An 11,614-nucleotide genomic window follows, 5' to 3' on the forward strand; every position below is an offset into this window, starting at 1 on the left:
CTGAGTTCAAGGACAGCCTGGTCTACAGAGTGAGTTTCACGATAGACAGGGCTACACAGAAAATACTGTTTTAAAAAAAACAAAAAAAAAAAAAAAAAAAAAAAAAAGGACGAAAAAAATCAATAAACTGAATAATGAATCTAAACAACAAACCAAAAAATGTCCTTCCCCAAACCCTAAACCTGAGAACCTATGTGATTCCTGCTTAGCGGGTGATGTGTGTGCAATTGATCATCTCTGCTTTTTGCAGCCTCAGGCTTTTAAAGCATTTCATTTCTTCACAGGGTTCATGGGCGGCAGCTCCCACCGAAAGACCAGGTAGGATCGCCTCACTCTCCCTCTCACTTAAGAAAGCCTTTGCTGAGCTCTTTCCTCAGTGCAGAAGAGGGCACTCAGAAGGAGACTATCCCCCCCTCAGGGGCTCAGGTGTGTGACTACAGATGCTGTGGAGATTCGGGCACATGCTTCCGGAGGGGAGCTACTTCAGAGGCACTGTGGCAGCTGAAGACATATTCTCTTGGGACTCCCACTGTCCTTTCCCTTGTTGGCAGAGACCCTTTTCTCTATTTGTTTGAGAACGGTCTAGCTTTGTGGATGGGGTTGGCCTGGAACTCAGATCTGCCTGCTCCTGCCTCTGAGCACTGAGATTAAAGGTGCACATCAGCACGCCAGCCCTGTGACATACTTCTGACCATTCCTCGACAGCCAAAACGGGCGGAAAGACTGACCAAGAGCTGAGAGAGTCAACCTGCCTAGGGGTGACCCATTTGACATTTGCCATCAGTGCAAAGGCCAATTGCGACTGTCTGCTTAGTCGTGGCTTCTTTTGGGTAAGAGAGGTCGCCAGAGTCCGGAGAGCATTGTGTTTATATACAGCACAGTGAGGAATTCTTTGAATACTAGGTGGATACGGCAAGCCATAATTTTAACATGGTACCATTTGCTCAGGCAAAACTGTGCAGCTGAAAGGGGGATTCTCCTGACCTTAAGGGTTATCTTTATGGCACTATCAGAGACAAGTTTTATGACTGTCTGTGACCCCTGATCACCTCCTTTCTATGATTCAAATGTGGGACCTTAATCTTCTTCGAGTTTGTTATTTCTTTCTCAAGGTCCCAAGGACAGGCAGCAGTCGCACCCGGGGAAAGTTCAGCCATTTATCAGAGAGAGTGCTAGTTTTTGGCTATGCGGAGGAGGCTGTCTCAAGCTAGCATTTGTGGCTCCTCGGGGTGTTTGTGTTAGGGGGGCTTTATGGGCAGTGCCATGCTAATGCCAGACTGGGTTCAGAGCAGCCAGGGAGGTGAAGGGAGTCCTGTGCTTGCTGCAGGGGGATGCAGTGCAAAAGCCAGTCGCCTGCGTGCTGTGCTTGCCAGGGGACGGGAGGGAGAATAGGAGCTTCTGTGGAATAGCGCAAAGCGCGGAGGCAGAACCGTCAGCACAGGACACTGGAGTCTCCTTGGTGAGGAGGCTCCCAGGGAACAGAACAATTAACCACAGAGAGTTAGCGTCAGGAAAGCAGGGCTACAGCACCCCTAACAGCATGTACAAATAAACAGCTGTTTATTTAATAGCACAGAAAAGATAGTATGGTAAAGGAATTAAGAATTTTAGGTTTTAAGAGTTTTAATGAGCCGGGCGTGGTGGCGCACGCCTTTAATCCCAGCTCTTGGGAGGCAGAAGCAGGCGGATTTCTGAGTTCGAGGCCAGCCTGGTCTACAAAGTGAGTTCCAGGACAGCCAGGGCCACACAGAGAAACCCTGTCTCGAAAAAAACCAAAAAAACAAAACAAAACAAAAAGAGTGTTAAGGAAAGAAGTTACTTTACTGACCCCAGGTAACCCACAAACAGATGTTTTCAACATATATCCACATGTTGCTTCTCACACTTATTGTTATTTTGTTTTTTATTTTGTTGTTGTTATTTTGTTTCATAGTTACTAATTTATTTTATTTGTTATTTATTTTGTTTAAGGTTCCTTTCAACCTGTTGGCTGCTTTCAGCAAATGATTACCACAACACACACATTATTTTTTTATTTTATTTTATTTTATTTTTTGTCGTTTTTGAGACAGGGTTTCTTTTTTGTTTTTTTGTTTTTTTGTTTTTGTTTTTGTTTTTTCGAGTCAGGGTTTCTCTGTATAGCCCTGGCTGTCCTGGAACTCACTTTGTAGACCAGGCTGGCCTCGAACTCAGAAATCCGCCTGCCTCTACCTCCCGAGTTCTGGGACTAAAGGCGTGCGCCACCACACCTGGCACATTATTTATTTTTTAAGACAGGATCTCACCATGTAGTTCTTCTGACTGTTCTGGAACTGGCTCTGTAGACCAAGCTGACCTTGTACTCACAGAGATCTGCCTACCACTGCCTCCCCAGGGCTGGGGTTAAGGAAGGGTGTGCATAGCATAATAATTCTTTTCGCTACTGGGCTGTAATTCTGTGTCGATTTCGACTGTGAGGACCATGAGCCAGAGGTTGCCGGTCTCCTCCCCCTGGCTGGTCCTGTGCTGCCCATCTCCTCTCAGGAAGGAACAGCTCTGACTAGTGACCCATGGAAGCTGGATACATATCTCAGCTCTTATAATGATGACTGCTCTAAGGTTCTGGCCCTGAGTTCCACCATCTGCTCTGCCCTCTTAAGAGATGGGCTTCATTTGCTAACCAGCACACACAGTATCCTTGCTTGTTTGTTGTTTGTGTTTTCCTGTCTTAGCTTCTCCCGTTCTCTCCTTAACTTCAACCCCTGGTATTTTCTAGAATCAACTCTTAAAGTACTTTCACTCAGAAGTCTTTTCTCAAGATTTGCTTCTAAGCAAACTTAACCTAAGACATTAAGAAAAGCAGAGGGCTGGAGAGATGGCTCAGCGGTTAAGAGCACTGACTGCTCTTGTAGTCCTGAGTTCAAATCCTAGCAACCACATGGTGGCATACAACCATCTGTAACAAGATCTGATGCCCTCTTTTAGAGTGTCTGAAGACAGCTACAGTGTACTTAAATATAATAAATAAATAAATCTTTTTAAGAAAGAAAGAAAGAAAGAAAGAAAGAAAGAAAGAAAGAAAGAAAAGCAGAGAAGTTATGACTACAGCTTCCCTTTATTCCTGACTCAAATTAAGTCATTTTTGTGTGCATGTATTTTATGAACATTCAAGACCTTCTTGTTTTCTCATTTAGGGACTGCTAACTAAATGCTGTATACAAGGCTGAGCCCTTAACAAGTGGCTTTGCATCTAAAACCCTTAGATATCTTTGGCCTGATTCCAAGTGTGTGTGTTTGTGGGGTGGGGGTGGAGGGTGGGGGGAATAGCAGTGTTGGTAAGGGAGGTGGTGACGTTCATCTCTCTTTCCAAGTAAGAAACTCGGTCTTCCTAGTGTGGAAAGGAACCACGTCCTTTTCAAAGGAACTGGTGTTCATTTCTTTCTTGTTCTGTCGTTTCTCCTTTACCAGCCAATAATTCTCTTGAAGAACACTACAGATGGCAAATTCCCATTAAACACAACATCTTCGAAATTTTAAAAAGCAATGAGAGTCAGCTATGTGAAGTCCTCCAAAATAAGTTTGGATGCATCTCTACCCTGAGCTGTCCAACTCTAGCAGGGAGTAGATCTCCTGCTCAGAGGGTCTACAGAAGGACACTGGTCCCTGGGATAGAGTTATCTGTCTGGAAGGATGACCTCACCAGACACGTTGTTGACGCTGTGGTGAATGCAGCCAATGAAGACCTTTTGCATGGAAGTGGCCTGGCTGGAAGCTTGGTGAAAATTGGTGGCTTTGAAATCCAAGAAGAGAGCAAAAGACTCATTGCCACCTTTGGTAAAGTTCCAGTTGGTGAAGTTGCTATCACCAGTGCAGGGAGACTTCCTTGCCATTTGATTATCCACGCAGTCGGACCTCGGTGGACAGTTACGAACAGCTGGACAGCTATCGAATTACTGAAACTTGCCATTAAGAACATTCTAGACTATGTCACCAAGCGTGATATACGCATTAAGACAGTAGCAATTCCAGCCCTGAGCTCTGGAATTTTCCAGTTCCCTCTGAATTTGTGTACGTGCATAATTTTAGAAACTATCCAGCTTTATTTCCAAGGCAAGCAAATGTTTGGTAATTTGAGAGAGATTCATCTGGTGAGCAATGAGGACCCCACTGTTGCGTCCTTTAAATCTGCCTCGGAAAGCATCCTAGGGAGGGATCTGAGCTCCTGGGGGAGCCCAGAAACTAACCCTGCTTCCAACGTGACTTTTCACATTGGCCAGGGCCTGACTCTCCAGATTGTCCAAGGCTGCATTGAACTGCAAACAGTAAGTTTTTTTTGTTGTTTTGTTTTGTTTGTTTGTTTGTTTTTTTATTCCCTGGCAGAGGGGAGTCCTAGAATTAATGGTTAATTACTAAGATGCTTAAAGTGGAAGACTATAAGATGTATCTTTTGGGGATTAGAGTGTGTGAATGTCAGGGCCAGGCCATCTGGATTAGAGACTAGCTTCATTAATCCTAACTCAATGGCTTTCTTTCTTTCAGTCCCCAGTCCTTCCTTTAAAACACACAACAACAGCAGTTAAACATCTGAAAGTGGAGTCATTATCCAAGAGATGGTTACAGTTGTGTGTGTGTGTGTGTGTGTGTGTGTCACATGGTCATAAGGGAGTTATAATGATTAGGTTCTGATTCTGAGGAACCAGAAGCGATTGGAATACTCTTTGATCCCAAAGAACTTAAGCTCTCTCTTATTTCTTTGGGTTTTGCTTGTTTGTTTGTTTGTTTTGTTTGTTTGAAACGATGTTTGCTTTCTACCATGTCACCCAAGACTCATGATCCTCCTGCCTCAGCCTCAAACACTAGATTTTTGTTTTTACTTTTTTTGAGGAAAGGTCTCTATAGAGCTTTGGCTCTCCTGGAACTCTGGTATGTAGACCAGGCTGGTCTATATAGTCAGAGATCCACCTGCCTCGGCCTCCAAGGTGGGATCAAAAGCTACCATAACTCGGCTGAGCACTGAAAGGAATGAGTGAATGAATTAATTTAGTGTGTATGTAGGTGTGTGTCTGTCTGTGTGTGCGAGTATGTATGTGTATCTATATGTGTGTTGATAGGTGTGTATTTGTGAGTCTATGCGTGTCTGGAGGTGGGGGTAGGGCTCACACACCTGTGCACACATGTGGATGTCTTCCTGAAGTACTGTCTACCCTTCTTTTTCTGGGACAGAGTTTGTCATTGGTTTGGAACTTGTCACATGGGCTGTGCCGAAACTGGCCAGCCAGCCCCAGGGAACTTGTCTTGTTTTTTTCTGGCTTGCCTGGGATTGTGAGTGCTTATCGACACATCTGGGTTTTTTCACATGATTTTTGGCAAGTACTTTACTGACTGAGTTGCTTATCTCTCTAGTTCTATCCTATTTTTTTTTCCAATTTTTTTATTAGGTGTTTTCTTCATTTACATTTCAAATGCTATCCCGAAAGTCCCCTATACCGTCCCCCTGCCCCTGCTCCCCTACCCACCCACTCCCACTTCTTGGCCCTGGTGTTCCCCTGTGCTGGGGCATATAAAGTTTTCAAGACCAAGGGGCTTCTATCCTATTTTTAATCTTAAAAAAAACAAAAAACAAATGAAAAAAAACAACTTTATTTGGCAAATCTCTTTGGGGAAACAAGTCATTCGGCATTGCTGAAGCAATCTATCAATAGTAGTAAACAAAAATAGTACTTAAGAATATGGCTGGAGTTCGAGGTCAGGCAGGTCTACAAAGTGAGTTCCAGGACAGCCAGAGCTATACAGAGAAACCCTGTCTCGAAAAACAAACAAACAAACAAAACAACAACAACAAAAAGAAAAACAAAAAACAAAACAACAACAACAAAAAGAATATGACTGGGTATGGTGGCCCGTCTTTGTAATCACAGTAATTTGAGGTGGAAGCCCAAGGATCAGGAACACAGAGGTAGCAAAAAGTAATGGTGACAGGGCAGAGAAGAAAGCCCTACTGATGCCCCTCTAGAAGCATCCATAGGCTGGCATGCTTGGTGGCAGAACGCTTGCTTAGCATGGGTTTGATTCCCCGCCCTGGGGGAGGCAGGCTGATCTCACATTGGGCGAGTTGTGAACTAGCAGTGGGAAGGCATTCAGGGAGGATTGAGTGACTTGATCAGAGAGCCAGAGAGGAGGCCACAGACAGGAAATGATCAGCTTGGCTGGACACACTGAAGTTTAAAGTTACCATTTTTTATTTACTTTTTTTTTTTTTTTTTTTTTGGATCATCGATGTGTCCTGTGGCCACAATCAAATTTTTATTTTTTTAAAGATTTATTTATTTATTTAATGTATGTGAATACACTCTAGCTGTCCTCAAACATACCAGAAGAAGAAGGAATGGGATCTCATTACGGATGGTTGGATGCTAGGAATTGAACTCAGGACCTCTAGAAGAGCGGTCAGTGCTCTTAGCCCCTGAGCCATCTCTTCAGCCCTCACAATCAAATTATAATTAACAGTCAGTGAGAGTAGCGCTTACAGCCTATGTGACATCAGAGCGAAGGCTGAGGAGACTCCATGAAATGAACTATCTGAGGAGTCGTTACTGTGGCGTTTAACATTTAAGCAGAAACATTAATTTTTTTAAAAAAGATGTATTTATTATTATACATAAGTACACTGTAGCTGACTTCAGACGCACCAGAAGAGGGCGTCAGATCTCAGTACGAGTGGTTGTGAGCCACCGTGTGGTTGCTGGGATTTGAACTCAGGACTTTCCGAGGAGCAGTCAGGGCTTTTACCCACTGAGCCATCTTGCAACCCCCAAGCAGAAACATTATTGAATAACATCCTTTTACCAGATTTTATCATCTTCATTTATTATTTGAAGCATTAGGAACCTTACATCTTCTGAAGGGTGGGTGCCAGTGACCCCCAATGGCAAATTCAGATTGCTTTTTCAGGGTAAAACCATTAATGTCCATGATTAATGGAGTAATTTGGCAAATGCCTAGAACCCAACACCCGAGAGGCAGGGGCAGAAGACTTGATCTAAATCTGAGGACAGCCTGATCTACAAATCAAATTGCAAGCCAGCCAAGATGACACAGTGATACCCTGTCACAAAACAAACAAAATCCACAGACATACCTAAGTTTCCTTTGATGGATGATAAGAATTTTGGTACTTGCTTTGTTAGGGTTTTTATTGCTATAAAGAGACACCATTACCAAGGCAACTCTTATAAAAGGCAAACACTTAATTGGGGCTGGCTTTCAGTTTCAAAGGTTCCGTCCATCATCATCATGACAGGAAGCATGGCAGCATCCAGACAGACATGAGACTGGAAGAGCCTAAAGTTCTACATCTTTATCCAAGGGCAGCCAAGAGAAGACTGGCTTCCAGGCAGCTAAGAGGAGGGTCTCAAAGCTCAACCCACAGTGACACACTTCCTTCAACCAGGCCACAGCTTCTAATAGACCACTCCCTTCTAATAGACAAGTATATTCAAACTGCCAGAGTACTGAAGCTGTAAGGGAGCAGCTCCCTTTAGCACTGCTCTCAGAGTTCCGAGGCAAAGTAGTAAGAAATGTAGGTGATGTCTATGTGTACCCTGTTTCTGTAGATCTGTGGTTCTCAGCCTTCCGAAAGCTGTGGCCCTTTAACACAGTTCCTCATCTTTTTTTTTTTTTTTGGTTTTTTCGAGACAGGGTTTCTCTGTGTAGCCTTGGCTGTCCTGGAACTCACTTTGTAGACCAGGCTGGCCTCGAATTCAGAAATCCGCCTGCCTCTGCCTCCCGAGTGCTGGGATTAAAGGCATGCACCACCATGCCCGGCTACAGTTCCTCATCTTAAGGTGACCCCTGACCATAAAATTACTTTTGTTGCTACTTCATAACTGTAATTTCATTACTGTTACAAATCACAATGTAAATATCTGCCTGAGGCGACCCCTGTGAAAGGGTCATTTGACACCTCCAAAGGGGTCATGATCTACAGGTTGAGAATGGCTGCTGAAGATGAACTGGTTAAGTGGCTGCCTATAGAATAGTTGGGTAGGTGTATCTGGTGACACATATAGAAAGAAAACTGTTTCACTAAAGTCCTTTGGGCCTTGTTTATACTTTCTTTAACCTTGGACATGAGAACATAACGACATGAGATGTCTTATGTTCCTAAAGTTCCTAAGACACTTTTTCTTTGTTACCAAGCAACCTACACAGAAACAGCAAGAAGTGACAGAGATAAGGCAGAGAATAAAATCCGTATGGATGTATCTTGAAAATAACCCTGACAGAGATAAGGCAGAGAATAAAATCCGTATGGATGTGTCTCGAAAATAACCCTGGGCTTAGGGATTTGGCTCAGTGGTAGAATGTTTGCTTAGCATGTACAAGGTCCTGGGTTCAGTCCTTAGCATGGTGGAAACAGCATAGTAGCTGGATGGGTAGACAGTGTATGATGGTAATTTTAGCTCTGAAGAGATGGGTATGGTTCAAGGTTAATCTGGAGCCATTGCGTCCCAATTTTTGTTTTGTTTTGTTTTTTTTTTTTTTTTTAAAGAAAGAACGCACACATTCAGGTAAAAAAATTGAAGGGCTGGAGGATGCCCTTCTATCAATGGGTAGAGTACTTGCTTAACTGCATGAAGCCTTGGGTTTCGTCCCTAGAGCCCATAAACCTGTAATCCCAACACGGGGCAGATAGAAACAAGAGGATCAGAAATTTAAGGTCCTCTTCAGCTATTTGGGACGTCTGAGGTCATTCAGGCTACAGGAGACACCATCTCAAAACCAGAACAAACAAGTTGTGCCGTTGCATGCCTTTCAGTCCAGCGCTGAGGAGGTGGAGACAGATGGATCTCTGTGGACTTGAGGTCTGCCTGTTTTATACAGTGAGTAAGAGGCCAGCCGGGGTTACATGGTGAGATATTGTCCCGTTTCCCCCCCCCCCAAAAAAAAAAACAAAAACAAAGGAAAGAACCAACCAACCAAAGAAGCTAGAGAGAAGGCTCAGCTGTTAAGAGTGTGACTGTTCTATTGGAGGACCTGAGTTCTGTCTCACCCCACAAATCAGGCAGCTCCCAACTCTCTTTAAGTCCAGCTTCAGAGACTGACGCCCTCTCTGGGATTTTGCAGGTACTACACTCATGTATACAAACCCACACAGAGACATACACACGTATTGAAAATAAAATCTTTTTTTTTTAATTTAATTTTAGTAGTTTATGGGTATGAGTGTCTTGTCTGGATGTGTGTTGGCCACCAAATGTGTGCCTGGTGACTGCAGAGCTGAGAAGAGGGCTTCAGATCCTCTGGAAGTAGAGTTACTGACAGTTACAAGCTTTCATGTGCTATCTGGGAGGTGAACCCTGGTCCCCTGCAAGAGCAACAATTGCTCTTAGCCACTGAGTCAACTCTCCATCCTGAAAATAGAATCTTTCAAACTAAAGGAGTTAGATGGAATGACCAGAAGCTTGAAATATATTAAGTATAATTCAACAAAACATGAAAGTAATGACCATATCCTTTATATATGTACATAATTTCAAAATAGGGTGAACAACCTCATAATAATGAAATGAATATGTCTCTATTTCAAAACCAATTTTTGGATCTGGAATTTTCAAAATATTTTTCTAAACTTCTATGGATGTACAAATTAGTTATTTTAGAAGGAGGGATTTAACAATGAATCCTGTGTTTTCTTCCCTTTTCAGACAGATGTAATTGTTAATTCTGGATACATGCAGGATTTTAAATCAGGACAAGTGGCTCAGTCGATTCTTAGACAAGCAGGGATTGAAATGGAAAAGGAACTTGACAAGATTACCCTGCCCTCAGACTATCAAGTGGTGCGGGTCACAAAAGGATTTAAATTGTCCTGTCAGTATGTCTTCCATGTGGCATGGCATTTCCAAATCAACAAACACCAGGTAAGTTCAAAATAACCCTAAGTTTGTATACTTGCACGATCTAAGCATTTTGATAAGTTTCCATTGCTTGATTATGTTAATCAAAACTTGTTATATGGTATCTTAGGGTTTCCATTGCTGTGAAGAGACAACTCTTTTTTTTTTTTTTTTTTTTTGGTTTCTCTGTATAGCCCTGGCTGTCCTGGTACTCACTTTGTAGACCAGGCTGGCCTCGAACTCAGAAATCCACCTGCCTCTGCCTCCCAAGAGCTGGGATTAAAGGCGTGCGCCACCACGTCCGGCAAGACAACTCTTATAATGGCAACTCTTATAAAGGACAACATGTAATTGGGGCTGGCTTGAAGGTTCAGAGCTTCAGTCCATTATCATCAAGGCAGGAGCATGGCAGCATCCAGGCAGACGTGAGGCTGGAGGAGCGGAAAGTTCTATATTTTTATCCAAAGGCAGACAGGAGAAGAGTGTCTGGCAAGCAGCTAAGAGGGGGATCTCATTGCCCATCCCCACAGTGACACACTTCCTGCAACAAGGCCACGCCCACTCCAACAAGGCACACCTCCTAATAGTGTCAGTCCCTGGGCCAAACATTCAAACCACCACAGATGTGTTTCCTTTTTGGAAACACACCTGCCTATGACTGGCTGAGAGGCTGAGCAAGCATGGTTACCCCAAGTTCACTTAAGTTGGATTTGAAAGGTCTAAGTGAGCACACTGCACATGGACACTGAAACCCAGAACCCTCCAGTCTTTTTGCAGTCTTGCTCTGTCATACACGATGGTCTGCTTTGTCCTTCCATAATGAGGCAGGGGATTCGGCTCCTCCATATTTCCTTTCACAGGTTAAATTCCAGTAGAAGTTGGATTCAAAGCTACTACAGTTTCTTCTGACTCCCATAAAACATGAAAATTAGCTGGGCGTGGTGGCACACTCCTTTAATCCCAGCACTCGGGAGGCAGAGGCGGGTGGATTTCTGAGTTCAAGGCCAGCCTGGTCTACAAAGTGAGTTCCAGGACAGCCAGGGCTACACAAAACCAAAAAAAAGAAAAAAAAAAAAAGAAAAAAAGAAAAAGAAAATTAGTGAATAGAGGGGGTCCACACAGATGTAGAGAAATGCTTAATCCCAGTGTGCCTTCTCTCTCTCTCTCCATATATATGGAGAACCCCAAAAGACCACCAAGGATCCGTCTCTGATGTAATAGCATAGGGTCTCTTTATTATAAGCTCGAGCTCCCGCTCTCCTCTAATTCAACCATGACCCAGCAGGATAGAAAGGGAAGGCGGAGCAGCCCAAACCCTTAGCAGGACAAATTCTTATAGGAAAATTGAAGCAAGCGATGGGGTGAAGGAGGGGGTTCCAGTCTGGCAAGCATATAACAGAATGGCTATAAGCCAACAGGTGGGTACTCTGAAGCAAAACAGTATATAATCACAAACTGGTCTGAAAGTACATCTGAAACAATCAGACTAATCTTTGATTAACTGTTGCTAGGAAGTAGCTAGGGAGTAACTCTGGCCAAGACAAGCCCTGAGGTCCTTCCTGGTATGTGGGCCCAGCTTGAGTTCTGCTGCAGGTCAAGTTCTCAGGCTTTTTTTTCTTTAAGTGGAGACTGGTCCCAAGATGGAGTAGGTTTGGCCTCTCAATAGTCTCTCTCTCTCTCTCTCTCTCTCTCTCTCTCTCTCTCTCTCTCTCTCTCTCTTTCTCTCTCTCCATAGT

At 43.6% G+C, this 11,614-nt stretch overlaps 1 protein-coding gene across 5 annotated transcripts in view; it reads left to right on the top strand.

Annotated features, from left to right (window-relative positions):
- The window catches only part of Parp9 (poly(ADP-ribose) polymerase family member 9), a 41,952-nt gene that overhangs the window by 4,463 nt on the left and 25,875 nt on the right, over nt 1-11,614 (top strand). For 3 of the 5 annotated variants that reach the window (XM_029544754.1, XM_029544753.1, XM_029544752.1), the window contains 3 exons: nt 285-426; nt 3,448-4,301; nt 9,687-9,902. In XM_029544754.1, coding sequence (XP_029400614.1) covers nt 285-426; nt 3,448-4,301; nt 9,687-9,902 — 1,212 coding nt within the window. The remainder of the gene's footprint in view (nt 1-284; nt 427-3,447; nt 4,302-9,686; nt 9,903-11,614) is intronic. The other 2 variants (XM_021209388.1, XM_029544755.1) reach the window with 1 other exon arrangement.

Source organism: Mus pahari, chromosome 12, assembly GCF_900095145.1.
Source record: "Mus pahari chromosome 12, PAHARI_EIJ_v1.1, whole genome shotgun sequence".
Taxonomy (NCBI): domain Eukaryota; kingdom Metazoa; phylum Chordata; class Mammalia; order Rodentia; family Muridae; genus Mus; species Mus pahari.